At 44.0% G+C, this 14,834-nt stretch overlaps 1 protein-coding gene across 8 annotated transcripts in view; it reads left to right on the forward strand.

Annotated features, from left to right (window-relative positions):
• Nucleotides 1-14,834, forward strand: part of CMIP (c-Maf inducing protein) — a 128,823-nt gene that overhangs the window by 61,154 nt on the left and 52,835 nt on the right. For all 8 annotated transcript variants that reach the window (XM_083851660.1, XM_083851661.1, XM_083851663.1 and 5 more), the window contains one exon: nucleotides 8,703-8,828. In XM_083851660.1, the coding sequence (XP_083707786.1) occupies nucleotides 8,703-8,828 (126 nt within the window). The remainder of the gene's footprint in view (nucleotides 1-8,702; nucleotides 8,829-14,834) is intronic.

The raw sequence follows: 14,834 nt of genomic DNA on the forward strand, positions 1-14,834 counted from the left end.
GCTGGGAACCCTAGGTCTGCTCATCCTTCCTCTGCATTGGGCATCCCCTGTCGGGAATTCAGAAGCGCAGCTGGGTTACTGCAATCCCTGTCTTACCCTTGTCCATCAGGTTGAGGTTGGATGTGGTGTCCCGGGAGCTGTGGGGTTAAAGGTGTGTTAAAAAGAAATGGAAAATGCTACTGGAAATCTTTCAACTCTGGTGTCTTAACGCTTTCATGTGGCTGCAGGTGAAAGGCATGGATGTGGTAAGTGGTGTTGGTGAATGCTTGTTGAAGTGAGCAAGAACTTAATATATGGCACATTTATGCTATGTTTAGTTTTGCAAGGGGTTTAATTTCTAGATATTGTAAATAAAATGTAGTAAGAAATGAGCTAGGATGTGCACTAGGATGGTGGTGAGAGCTGTCAGGATGGCAGAGCCCAGGAGTCGAGTTCCCCATTTCTGATGGGGTGTGGGATCCTGGTAACTCACCTTCTCCACCAGTTGAGCGTTTCAGACTGGGAACACCTTCCAGGTTGGACCTTGTACTTGCAGGCAATACAGACGAGTGCCTTGCTTCCCTTGCAGCTGCCTGAGGCTTTTCCAGTTTTCAGCTAAAATTTTCCATGGGAGGTGCAGATCCTTGCGCAGCGGACGTGACCCTGCTGATAGCAGATGTGGTTTCCTTCTTCACCTTTTGTTGACCTAGTAGAGATAATGAACAACAGGCCCTTGGAGATCTGCAAACCAAAAGCAAAAACCACTGTGTGTGCAAGCACAATATGCAACAGAAACGTGCGACTGCCGTTACCTAGACCGGTGATTTCTGAACGGTGAGGCCAGTTCTGAAAAAACACAACTGAGCAGAGATTTTCTGTTCATAGTACAGGTCAGTATGGCCACGTTTCCAGTTACCTAACAGACTGATTTTTTTCCCAGGGACCAACTTTGTGTTTGAAATCAGCTGATGAACTTTCATTTCCAGCTCTCAGGGCTGTCTCTGGTTAAAACAATCATCAAAAGGTGGCGTTTTTGTTTAGCGCCGATCATGGCTGGCTTGGCCTGAAATCCTTACACCCAGTGCTTTTCCTCTCTCCGGTTTGTCAGCGTTTGGAACGTTTCATAGCGTGTGACAAGGCTGACTTCTTGAAAGAGAACTGAGAACAGAGAGCAGCCTTGACTTGAGAGCAGTTTGTGGATGCAGTTTTGTTTTCTGTCACATCATAGTTGCTATGGTGACTTAGCAAAGATCTGCTTAGCAGTCACTAGATGCTTCGTGTTCTGGGCAAAAATCAGGGATTTTCCCATATTTCTCTAACATTTGTTCTGCAGAAGAACGTGTGCGTACAGTCTTCTGCAATAAGTCCATGCAACTCTGGAAAGGTACGTCCCTGCCGCGTGGTGGCTGGTCCTGTCCCCTCCTCCCTGAAGTAATTTCAAGGAAGGTAGAAAAAGAACCCATCCATCCTGTCAAAATTGCTGAGCGTTTCCTCCTCGGGAGGGTGAAATAGCTGTGATTAATGCTGAGGGTTAGCAAATGTGATCCTGTTAAAGAACGGCGCTTCTCACGGGTCGGTTGTGCAATTTTGGAGGAGGAGAAGGAGGAGGATGCCTTCGGAGCCGGTTCACATGGTCGGACTCAGGAAGTCTGAGCTCTTTTCCCACATCGCAGAGTTCTCATGTCACCTAGGGCATGATCGAGAACATGGTGCAGCTGCAACCTTAGCGGAGATTTTCTTCCACGTTGGTAAGCGGGGGATAATGATTCCTCTTCTCAATTTTCCTAAGTTCACTGCGAGGCTAATATTTGCAGTTATTAGTGCTTTGCTTTCCTTTGATTGGGGATACTATGTAACTGCAAAGCATTTCAGAAATGCAGTCCAGGCAGCCTGTGCAATATAGGAATACATTCCTAGGTGATGAGCAATCCCTTTTTGTCACTGTGCCCTCTCTGAGCCTTCTCTGAGCTGCAAACTGCTCTGCCCCCACTGAAACCAGCGGGGCTTTGGAGGCTGCAGCACATGCCTGAAGAACAGAGGTGCTCCACGTGGCCAGCGAATCCAGCTCATGACTGTCAAAGTCCTGCTGAGCCTGGGAGGTTGCATCAAACACGGCTCCTGCTCACTGGCCTGGGGCAGCCGTGCCAGGATCTGGCCATCCCGGTGACAAGCTGCGGTCAGCCTCCAGCCCCACAATGGGTCAGGTGCGGCTTACAGCAGGCTCTCATCCCTCTTAGCAGGACACTGAGAGATTTTCAGACTCCAGCACTGAAAATAAGAAGCATTCAGTATTACTAGAAGTGTCGGTGGTGTTCCCTTTGCCATGCTAAGCTTGCCACAAAGACAAACGATTGATTTTTGTTATGGACTCTTGGCTAGGGCCATCGTGATGATGGGTGTCTTCAGAAAGTCTTCAAGATACACGTCTTATTTTCCTCCCAGAATTTCAAATAGTTCTGTTGGTAAAATAAACTGAGCACTTAAAAGTGGTTCTTCAGCTGGTTTTGACAGTAAAAGAGAGGAATCTTCTCATTAAAAAAACTCTATATGCATTTCAGTTAACATAATTAATGCTTTTTTCCTGCTTGTTTGACTCACCTGTCATGGTACATATCCCATAATATGACCTTATTTTCCCTTCTTAATGATGAACTTCTGTTCTGTACTTTAAACTTGCTTCAGATCTGAATTAATTTGAAGTTCTTCCCTTTGCCAGCTGCTCTGATTTCTGTGATTTTCTTGATCATATATCTTAGCATGGACAACACCATTTTTATTTTTTCTTCTCAGCTCTAAAATGAGCAGTTCTGTCCTGTCCATTTTCTGTAGCTCCATAGGATGGAGTCTGCAGACCCGCTGCAGATTGGAATTTATTTATTTTTTTTTCTGCACAGCCTGGGATAATCTGTTTCTTCCTGGCAGCTCTTACATTTTTATAAGTTTTGTAAGGTTAATTAATGCAACAGCCTTCGGTCCCGGTTGTCTTAAATATTTAGAGGAAAGAAGCTGCAAAAAAAAATAGCTGCAAAGCTTGATTTGGTTGAATTTCTGTTGAATTTGTGACTCAGCTTCCCAGCTGGTATAAATCCGTGAAGTTCCACTGAAGTCTTTTGGGTGATCGGCTCAGTTGAGGATGTGGCCTCTCTCAGTTAAATGTTATCACTAACACTGAGCTAGTTTGCAGTGGATATATGACAATTCCTGCTGTGTTTTTGTCCAAAGAAACACAGATAGGATGTGTTTTTACTGTGTTTTATTATCTCTGTAGCTATACAAAAGACAGGTGTATGTGTGTACATTTACACACACACATACACGCATGGGTGTTTATACACACAGTCACCCACACAAAAATAAACGTGGTAGGAAGAACCCTTCCTCTTCCTCCTGTAATTAATTTTGCGCTAGTTGTACCCTTGGCTTCAGCTGACATAGATGGGTAGAGGATTTGGACCACTGCGCCCTGAGGGTTTGGACCACTGTGTTCACATGGGTTTCCATGCATGAAAAAGCTCCAAAACCAACCATCCAAAACCCCAACAAGCATCCCTACTGCACTTTTAGACAGGTAGGGAAAAAAGGGACTCCAAGCAGAAAGAATGGAGATTCACCCCAAGGAGAGGCCCCTTCCACAGGCGCCCCTGGATTGGCCACCCTTGTCCCCAGTGCGTTCCTACTCCCGATGCGTGGAACAAGCGAGATCTCTTTTTATGGTGTAACACATGAAACCTCCAGCTTGTCAGTGAGGCTAGAAGGGGAATGGTGATGATGGAGGCAGGCCAGGGGGCAGGGAAGCATGGTAGGTAAGAAAGTTGTTCCAAGGAAGCTCCAAAATTCCTTTGTGCAGCTTTGGGACAGAGCTGGGTGTCTCACCGCTGGTAGCCTTTCTGTTTTCCTATTACATTCATCTTCACGAGGTTAACAGTGACTTTTAGTTCTTGCAAGTCATTCTGACAAGTGTACATGGCAGTAAATTCTTCCAAATCAAGAGTGAGACAAATCGTACTGTGCTGCATATTGTGGCGTAGTACTACTAATTGCTTAACTTGATAAATGTCTTCGGATAGGTTATATAGTTAATGAACAAAGATGTTAATTGCTCTTATCTGAAATAGCTACATTTGCAGGGGTGTTCTCTGGAGCCGTGGATGTCTCTTAACAGAGATTTATTTCAAGTCATCCATTGTTTTCAGCAGTTTCAGAGTCCATTACCCTTCACTGTGCAGACTGAAGAGTCTCCACCCCCATCAAAGTTTTGAGAGCAATCAACTCTTCCTACATGTTGTTCAAGACCTAGTCTTGTTTGGGTATGGCAAACTTATATGCAGTACAGTGTGCTCATTGTCCTGGGACACAGCAACATGCTTCTTCTTAAAAGCAGCCAAGAGAGAAATAAGCACCTGAGAGTGGAAGAGCAAGGGGCTGGAACAGCCCCATTTCCTCCCACCAGCTAGAGTATTTAATTGGGAAAATCATTCTTTATTGTTGTTATGTCGGTGGGAGTTGTCAGTCCAAATATGTTTTAATGCAAATAACCATCTATATTTGTAGAATTCATCTTTTCTAGATGCTTTCTTTGGAAAATATGCAGCTGAAGGTTTAGTACGTTATTATATGAGTAAGTGCCTACAAGCCTCATATTAACAATGGACGTCATGTTTATTCTTTCCCTTTTAGAATTTCCCATGGAAACAAGTGGGCAGATTTTTGCATTATTGAGCAGTCTTCTGCTGCTGACTTTTCCCAGAAATGCTAAGAGAAAACTAGCCTTACACGAGCCTAAATGTTCTTCCAGTTTTGGGAGTGCTGGATTCCCCCACGATTTGATTTATAGTAGGTTTTGGTGTGTGGCTATTCTGGACCCAAGTTGTTTCAAAGCTGTATGATTAATAAATCTTTGCGGAACTGAAAAAAAGGCAAAGTTCTCACTGAGTTTAAAACATACCTGATTTCCCAACGGAAAAGTTGCATATTTTGTTAGCAGGCTAAAGGCTAATGTGAAGAGAAAATGTTTCCTTGACTTAGGGTTTTTGTTTGTTGTAATACATTTCTTTTTCATTTATGAGTCTCTTACAGTTTTCCAGAGCATTTTCAACAGCAAATAGTTAGCCAGAAGTTAAAGCTGTGACTGTAAATCTGTAAACCGACACACGTAGATTCTCAGGCCAAAGTTTCCTAAGTCAGGATTAATTTTGTAGAGTGAATGAGAAGAGTGCATTATCTTGCCTCATGTGATAGATTTCAGGCTTTGCCAAGAAATATAAATCTCCCTTCAAAAATGACAGCTATAATATTAAGAATTATTATTTTCTTGACTAAAGGCGTTTTCAACTGAGTGTGATATATTACTCCTCAAAGATGCTGTGGTTTTGGACTGTGAAATGTCTCATGCCAATAATTAGACTGCAATACTCTGGTCCTCACTGCTCGCTCCCTGCCCCATGATGTGCTGCCCCCTACGTTATGTTAACATGCCAGTTTCTGTTTCATGTTACAAATGGGACTGAACCAGACAAAAGGTATTTTGGCAAAAGCAGGATCAGTGCCCTGATCGGCCTGACACCACAGCCAAACAAGTATTTGTACGGGCAGAGGCAAAGCAGGCGCACGGAGGTGAGGATGTTGCATAAAACCAGGATGGATGCCAGACGCTTCATGGTGATCCACCGAGGGTCAGTCTCACTTCTTTTTTAGGTATTCTCAAATGTGTGAATACGCATTTCTGGTCTTGCATGTATGAGTTGAATTCCCCATGGAGCGAGCTGTGGGTGAGGATGCAGCTTCTGGGGGGTTGTGCAAGCAAGACCTGCTGGAAAATGAGAGGCTTCGAGGCTTGCAGTGCTTATTTATCAACCACAATGATTCACGGTGATTGACATTCACATACCTGAATGTCAAAATCGCCTGTGTTTTAAGAGGAACCAGTGACTCAGGCTGTGGTTTTACCTCGGGACATTTCCTGATAAACGGCTGAACCGTGCTTGGTCTTGTGAAAACACAATGAGGGAACACCACTGTCCTGCATCTGTGTGTGCCCAGGGATTAGGGAAAGGACACTGACATTGGGGCTGGCCTCCATGGAGCTGCTGCACTGGTCTCTGCACCGAGCATCTCAGCCAAGCCCCTGGCAGCGCTGGGAGGCCTCCTGTCCTATTTCGGTTTCTCTTTTAGGGCATTTCTGCACGGCCCTAATGTGGGAGAGATCCTCTGTGTTCAACAGCATCCCCAAGCACCGTTTCAGGAGCTCTGTGCAGTAACAAATCGTTAGCTCTAGACTTTCTGTTGCAAAACAGAGGTGAAACTGTCTATAGCGTGTTTTAACTCCAAAAACACCAGCTCTGAAAATACCTCACTTTCTAGAGCGTGGTGTTTGAAAGGTAAACAGAAACAATGCATGTCGCAGTGCTTATGGGGATTAAAGGAGGTTTGGGCTGTTGGGGTTTTGAATAGGATGGGCAACGATTGTAGTGAGGCTTTGTGTGAGGTGTGGCTGGGTAGAAAGTTTGGAGGTGGGATCGTACAGAGTGCTGTGTAAACCACCCCAGTGGCCTAACGCTTTCATCTGGAGGAATTAGCCACCTCTGTAATTCACCTTATAGGTTAGGCAGTCTTCTCATCCTTTGCAGACTGCAGAGCTCAGTGTTACTCCCTTCTCCTTAAAGAAAAGTTTATGCAGGATTTATGTGTGGGATGAAGTCATTTGTAAGAGCTGCAGTTGAATGGGATCGGTTGTCTTCGCTGTTGTTTGAATGGACACTTTAAGGTGTAGAGGAGGCTTCTCTTGGGAACAGGTCCTGTGAGAGTTCTTCACGTCCTCTTTGAAGTTAATGGAGGGTATTAAGGGCAGTCAGCACCTTCCTGAGAGAGACATTTAAATTGCTTTGATTCACTTAATTTTATATTTGCATTTACTAGTCCTGGATTTCTCCCCTCTCCAGTCTTTCAGAGCATGTTTTTGATAACTGTGCCTCCCGAGCATACTAGATTTTATGCTGGCTGTTTTCATATTTTTCCCTGAGTGTTGTAATGCTTATTGCCGAAGGATCCTGGGCCTTCGGCTTCCTGTGAGAACAAGATAATTACTCTCCAGTAGGCAACGCGTGACGTACAGTATCAGCATTAAGCCACTGGGATTCCAGTCACTAGTGTAGAACAATATTGTGGGTAAATGAATAAGCAGAAGTTTATCATGCTTCCTGCATAACAAGGGTTTCGTTAAGGAGACACTGAAATTTGTTTTCAGCGAGGCCTCGTGTAAAATAAACCTTCCTGTAGTTCGTAGGCTTGCTGAATATTCTGGCTGAAAAGGCGACCGGCTCTTTGAAGCATCAAGGCCGCATGACAGGGCCCCGTTGCGTTTAGGCCGATGCTCCTTACGCCCTTAGGGACACACATGAAGTGTGTAACGTAAAGGTAGGACTTCCAGATGCACCACCCACTTAACTTATGGAAGAAAGCCGTACCAATAAAAAGCAGAGACCTTCCAAATGCCATTTGCTTATTTCACACTCGCCCCCAGGAATCCCGTGTTGTGATGTTCGGAGGTGGCCCTGTTTGCCCCGAAGTAGATGTGGTTCCTCCCTTGCTTTCTTTATTTCAAGACTGGCAGCTAAAAATAACTTATGTACTGAGCACAGTGGGAGTAAGTTTGAGAAGTTTCAGTTAGATGCAAACCAGTAATGGTAAGAAAATTATTCACAAGCGTAACGAGCTCCATTCTCTCTCAAGATGTGGCCAACGCGAGGGCTTATCCACGTGGTGGGATTAATCAGCGTTTGTAGAGAAAAACAGTTACTCTGCCACAGCAATACCGATCGGTTGGCTTACACGATAGCACAGCAAAATAAGTGACGTCTGTTAAATACTGCAGCTACTTCAAATACATGAAGGCTTGCATAAAGTATAGTGTATATATGCATTCTCAATAGGTACACACCTGTATCTGTGTATTTATTCATGTTTAGGACATAATTTTATGTTTGCTCGTGTATATGTGTTATTTCAGCTTATCTCCACTTCAGATATAATTGTACTTCTGTAATGCCTGCGAGTTACGGGGATGCTAATGAGGAGTTTCGTGTTTAGCTTGGTTTCTTTGCTACTATCAATTTACGTTGTACATGTAATTGCAATGCGCAGTTAGTTATTTATGTTTTAATTGTAACTTTTGCTTGAAACTGGCCATCAGCAGTCTCTGCAGGAGACTGGTACTTGTGTATGGGCTGCGATGAGTAGGTCCGGTTGCTCTGCTTCTGCTTATGAGTTTAAGAGGTGAGGGCAGCCAGAGGGATGAAGGAGAATGCGGAATAAAGCCACCTAAATACAGTATACTTCTGTTCTGTCTGTAGGATTGAGACGCTTCTTTTCACATTGATTGCAAGCGTATGGCCAGGCACCTTCATAGCTCAGCTCAACTTGAAATTAGGTTTCATTGATTTTGGATCCAAAACAAATTCAGTTTGGCATTTTGGTGTTTCATGCACCTGTGTCTGGCCTGGGTTTGTTTTTATGTGGGTGTTCTTAACACACAAACAAGTTGGATGACAGTGGCTGGACTGATCTCGCTGCTGAATTGCTAGTGTGGGTATTTTGTTCTACAATTAGATATATTGCAGATACTTTCAACATCAAGAGTAATTTTGATAGTGCTGTTCTTACTTTGAAATTGTGAAACTTCTGATGACTAAGTAAACATTTTTTTCCTCTCTCTTGTTTTTCTGCAGCCAACTGGGTACATGGAAAACTCCATTTCCTACAGTGCTATTGAAGATGTTCAACTGCTGTCCTGGGAGAACGCCCCTAAGTACTGTTTACAGCTCACAATCCCGGGGGGTACTGTCTTACTGCAGGTACAGTAAACACAGAACTACAAATCTCATTTTCTAACTATGAATCTCCTTGAATTTTTATTTTCTGTTCAGGAAATCTAGTCCTAATTAGCTGGACTCAGAAAAGGCAGAGAACTTAGTGCTGTCAAGTTATCTACCTGCCAGCAAATTTGCTCAGAGTGATACCTCTGAAACTCTCCAGGTTGCTTTACAGTCAGAACGAGAACTGTGGGGCACAATGATTTAATCCTCTTGATGGTTTTATGCATCAAAATAGTGCTCTGTGGAAAGGTGCATTAATTTGGGCCTGGAACAAGTCTATTTATACATTTATTCCTGAGTGAAACAAATCAAAAAGATCATCCTCCAATTTGTACAGGAAAACCATAGCTGGCGCTGGAACTAACAGGTATTTTTTAAAAGATATTTGGCCTTCACTGAAAGGTTTCAATTGAGGGTGTATATTTGTATGGGTGTCTACATCTGGTAGTTCTCTAAGTGCTGTTTTCCAACAGAAGATGCTGCGTTTACACTATTCCAGATTTCTTCATCCACTTGTGAGGCTTTGTGGGACTTTGTAGGTCATTAGTGACAGAAGTACACTCCACAGCCCTGACCTCTGAAGCTAGTTTGGAGTAGGAAAAGAAAAATAACTGAAAACCAAGCTGATTGCCCCCATTCGTAACTTGAAAAAGACTAAATTGACTCCAGCTTAGCTCATACAGGGTTCTCAGCATTGTCACAAAGACAAACTGATAGCTGTTATCCTTTGGGAATTTGTTTTTTTGTCAGTTGAATACAGTTATGGTTGTGTATATGCACTTTGCATAACTGGGATTGTGAACAGACTGGGTGAGCGATTCCTGCAGAAACTGTGAAGGAAAGATCAGTTTAAACTGTGGTAACTCATGAAAAGTTGCATAGGATATTTTTCTTGGAAAGCTCTGAACAACTTCAAAAGATTGATCGTAATGGATCTTGGGTGTTTGGGTGTGGACACTTTCACTGTACCACTTTTGCAGGAAATATAGTTCAGTGGGTTAAAAAAATGGGAAGGCAATGAATGATACGTGATAGCATAGTCAATGACCGTGATGACCATGTCTACTGGATGGTTTGTCTGCGAGAACCATGGTACATAGGCCAGCATTTCATTATTTTTCATCGGTGAATGTGTGGCAGGAGGCCCTATAGGGCCACAGAGCACATGGCACCATCTGTATCCAGGGAGGGCTTCGACAAAGCTCTTCTGAACTGGCTGGATCTGCAGTTAATGAGGAAATAACCCGAGTGGCATCATTTAGCAGCCTGGGGCTAGGTGCTGAGCTGACCTGTGTTCTGCATAGCACAGATGTCTGTAGGAGCATGAAACAAAATTGTCTCTGAGTTGGGAAACCAATACGAGGAAGACGGGGTCGTGCTATTATTACTCCAGCTCTCCTTTGCCTTCATTTCAGACAGGCTGATGGGCACATTTGTGTGCAGAGCTGTTTACCAGTGGCTCAGAGAGCACAGAACCTGACTTCAGCCCTTCACGTGGTTCCTGTGCTTGGGGTTTGGAACAGCTTTGGAATGTCATAAAAATATCATGAGGTTTTGGTGATTTTCAACACAGCAAATACACCGTCACTCAGGAATGGGTAGAGGTGTATGTGGAAATATTCATGGCCACATCCTTTGTGGAGTATATTTCTGGAGCTCCTTTTCATTTACCTCACTGATGTAATCTGGCGTTTTGCAGCCCTGCAGATGGAGGCTGCAGCCATTCCCCAGTGCAGCTCAAGTAAGTTTGGGATGACCTGAGGACATGTAACCTCATGGACATGGGCTCTGCTGGTGCATAGGTAGCAGTTGTGCATTTTTTCACATGTCCTTGGAGCACAGATGTGTGGCCTGTTGCACACAATGCATATGCACATGCCTGTGCTTGGCGCCTAGCACATTTCTGTGGCTCAAAATGTCTTACTGATTTTAGGCGTTTCCAGGGAGCATAGGGAGTCTGAATGTCAGACAGGCTGCTGCAAGTCCACCAGAGTCCTGATTCTGTGGTTTGAAAAGCCTCTCCAGTGCGTGACACCAGGGAAGGCAGGCAGACAAACCACGGTTTCCCAACAGCTAGATTAGGGTCTTCATTATTGATGAAATCTTCCTTGCCTAATCCATTAATTGAATTAATTAGAGAGAAACTCATTTGTCAAGGTGGATGATTGTGATTTTTTCTTGAGATAATTTTGACTCTGCTTTTCCATAAATTTGCTTAGCGGTGCTAGCGATTATGTTTCTGTCTGTTTCAACAGCTAGAATAGTTGCATCTGACTTTCAAAATTCGGTTTTTAAGTCTTTGTGCCGTAGCTTCTGGTGGCTGCCTCTACTGGCCTCCTTCATAGGAAAGAAGATAACTTGAACCCACAGCTCCCTGCTGAGTTTAAAGGGAATTTGGTAGGGCATGCACAGCTGAATCTGGAGCAGCCTGCCACGTGTTTCTTTAAAACAAACAGACAAAACCCACAAATAATTACATTTGTAAGAAATTAGCATCTTAGTGTGGATGTTTTGGTATTTTCTTCTAAAAGCTTGGTGTCTTTGTGTAACCTCCTAGGAACTGATAAACGGAATGAGCTGTTCTTCTGTTTACTGTTGACCGTCTGTGCAGACTGGATCGCATTACAGTATAACTCTATGGATATTTCAACATAATTGAAAATACAAACATTGAAAATGTTTTTAGTATGATTTAGTCCCTAGTAGTGTCTGGATTCATCAAATGTGGCCAGATCAGAGGAAGTATAAAAATAGATTCCCCATATACGGCTGTAATGTGTATTCACAGATCCAAAAGTTTACTGAAAGTTAAGTATACTTAAGAAATCAAGATGCAAGAAATGGATTTACCTAGTAACTGCGTTCAGCAGAAATTCTCTGTTATATGTGACAAATACTCTTAAGTATCCAAAAGATTTATTCACTGAGGTACTGGGAAACTGAGATGCTGAGAAATTAGCCCTTGCATGCTTCAGTTATTTTCAGATTTCCAAGAGACTTCAATATATTCATGAGAAATCGGGACTTCAAATCTTCTATAAAATCATTCTGCCGTGCTAGTCTAAGCAGCAGCACGCTCTGGTGTAATGTCAGACTCTGCTATCAGGAAGCGTGTGATAGTGGAACAAGTGAAACTAGTCCAAAACACGTTCCCAATAATGTTTCTTCTGAAGTGCACTTGTGGTGAAATCTGTTTGTGGTTTTGTTCTCCTCCCCCACCCCCAAAGAGTCGATCTAAATGAGTTTTAAATACAAGAAAATGTTCAAATGAACTCTTTTGACTTTCCCCCCGATTTATATTTCTGATTACTTTCAGTTTTATTTGTTTTTGTATGTGCTATTTTTCTGAATTCTTTAAAACCAGGGGATACTATTGACATGGTTTGACATAAAATGAAGCATTGTAGTGGTTAATGAATTACAGGTTTTCCAGATCTTTCATTTTGCAGAGAAGTTTAAAATTTCATTTCTTTTTCACTGATTTGAAGCAGAAGAAAACTTTGGACAACGGGAATTTCCCTTAGAATGGAAATTTGCTCCCAGCAGTCCCGTAAGGGGATGTCGGAGCGTCGTGTTAGGACATCCTCCGTGTGTTTGTCTGTGCCACGCGTGATAAATGCCACGAGAGAGTTCAAGTCCATGTTCAAGCTCTCATCCCCCCCGTCTGCTGTCACCAAGGTCTATTTCTGGCTTGTTACTGCACAGGGATGAGTCAGAGAAGGAAGAGTGCCATTACCTTTCCTTACATCATCCTAATGTCCTCCCGTAGCAGCACTGACCCGTCCCAGCCTATTTTAACACATGAGAACTGACAAAGTGCCGGAGGTGATGCAGCTCCTCTTAGGAAATCCGATCATGATAACAGGATGCAGCTACCTGGGTTTCAGAGGAGGATTATTTGGTTCTCAGGCAGCAAAGGGCTTCATCTGGGCTGGGATCGCATGGAGAAGCCATCTCCGTGTGCGATGCAGCGCGATGTTCTCCTGCCTCTCGCCAGCTGATCCAGTCCCTGGTCCTTCCGATTCGAAGCACTCAGCTCTTGTGGATTTTTTCTTCTTCCTTTCCTGCAGTTAGGCTAGCAGGTGCAAGAGGGGGTGTTGCTGGAGCTGTTTCGCTGGACACGAGCTCTATAGGCCAGGGAAATATAAACTAAATTTAGCCTTTGAAGAAGTGTGAGCTCCTCAGTATCAGTAATAGACCGGCCTCTTTGTGCTGTTGTCTTCCTGCTTTGAGTTTGTAAAGCACGATGTGCGTTTAGGGTGCTGCGTGCATGTTGCTGAAGGGCGTTCTGCTACTCATAGTAAAATAGGTGGAATAACCTATCGAAGGTAATTGGGAAAAATCAGAGTGTAATTTCACAAGCAGCAAATCTGGGAAGGAGCCCCCGTAATGGGTATCAGCTGGAGGAAAGCAAAACAAAACCACTTTCTGCTGACCAGAGAGCAAGCAAGGGAAAGAGAGAGAAACACGTAGTAAACCCAGGAAGAGTTAAAAGCAGAATCTGGATCTTTAAATCCCACTTATTGCAACATCTTTTCAGATGGCAGAATCCCATGTGTGAAAGATGCTGGTGTAAGGAGAAATCTGGGAATTTTTTCCACGTGGACAAGCCTGTTCTTGTATTCTTCTGAGTGACGTACATGGCAGTAACGAGGGATGCTGAGCTGCTAGCTTACTGTTAGAGAAACTCGGTGGCATGGCACGCATGGTGTGATGAAAATGACAAATTTTCTGTAGTTGCTGGTTGCTGTAGGCATGTTGGTATCAGTGGAGCCGTGAATATTTATGTTAGCTGTGATACTGGCATGCAACAAGTGTTGGATTTCCTATTTTTCCTAGGAAAAAAAACCACTAGTTTTTAGAAATTCACTGTTTTTTAATGACAAACCGTCTTCCTACTCTTGGCTAAGAAATGAAGTAGTTTGGGTGCAGAAAAAAATAATTCCCTTGCTGTGTATTTGTACATTACTTTACACTGACGTTGACTGAAGCTGTGTATATGCAGGCATTTAATCTCTTGTACAGTTTCCCTCCTGTGAGCAGTCCTTTTGAAACTGTTGAAATGAATCCTGTGAATAAAGTTGGTACTGTAGATGACCCTGGTTGGCTTTTCCTTTCTGAGGGAATATTTGCATCCCCAGATTCGGATATAAGGTCCCTCAGAACACAGTACCAGGGTCAAGGCATCTTTAAAAGCAAAACCAAACCAAACCCCGAACCGCACAGAAGTACCACCTACAGCAGGCATTCTTCAAGCAGCTATTCTTCCTGCTCATTGGAGTAACAAAGAAATAAGCTACAACAAGTTCTAATCTTCCTGCGTCTTCTACAGCTGTTACTGCCACACTTCCCTGTTCTCTAAAGTGCTTTTCTCCTGCGTTGTGAAAACAACGGGAGGCCCTGATTGCGCAAAAAGCCCCAAACCTTGTGCCATACCTGCTAAAGCCCTTCTGCCTGGGAGCAGAATTTGTAGCACAGCTGGGGCTGAACACGGCGAACCCCCAGGGGCCCGAAGTGGTGGTTATGCAGATAGATGGGGGTGAAGCACGTCGGACATTTCCTAGCTTCATCGCTGACTGCCGGGGTCAGCAGCAGGCGGAGCACTTGCAGGGCTTTGGAGCTGTCGGAGGTGGTGGTGGAGAACCCGGTGTGCTCTGCGGGCAAGGCTGAGAGTAAGAAAAACTTAATTAAATGGGAAAAAAAAACACTCTGAAGGTCTTTTGTGTCTCTTTCTCTCCTCTGTCGTACCGGCTAAGCCCTCAGCTGCAGTACGCAGAGGCAGGTGGTGGTGTGGAGGTGCTGGCCTCCAGGAGCACACATCAGACCAGACCATAAATGTGTGGGCAGCTCCTGTCAGTGGACTGCAGTTCCCTCCACGGTTACAAAGTGTAACTTCGGTGCTGGTTGCCCCAAACCTCAGAAACGTGCAGTGCCCTGAGTACATCGGGGCGGCCATGGAGGCAGGCGGCTGGGCGTCTGTCACCC

Source organism: Anser anser (assembly GCF_964211835.1).
Source record: "Anser anser genome assembly, chromosome: 11".
In the NCBI taxonomy this organism is placed as follows: Eukaryota; Metazoa; Chordata; class Aves; order Anseriformes; family Anatidae; genus Anser; species Anser anser.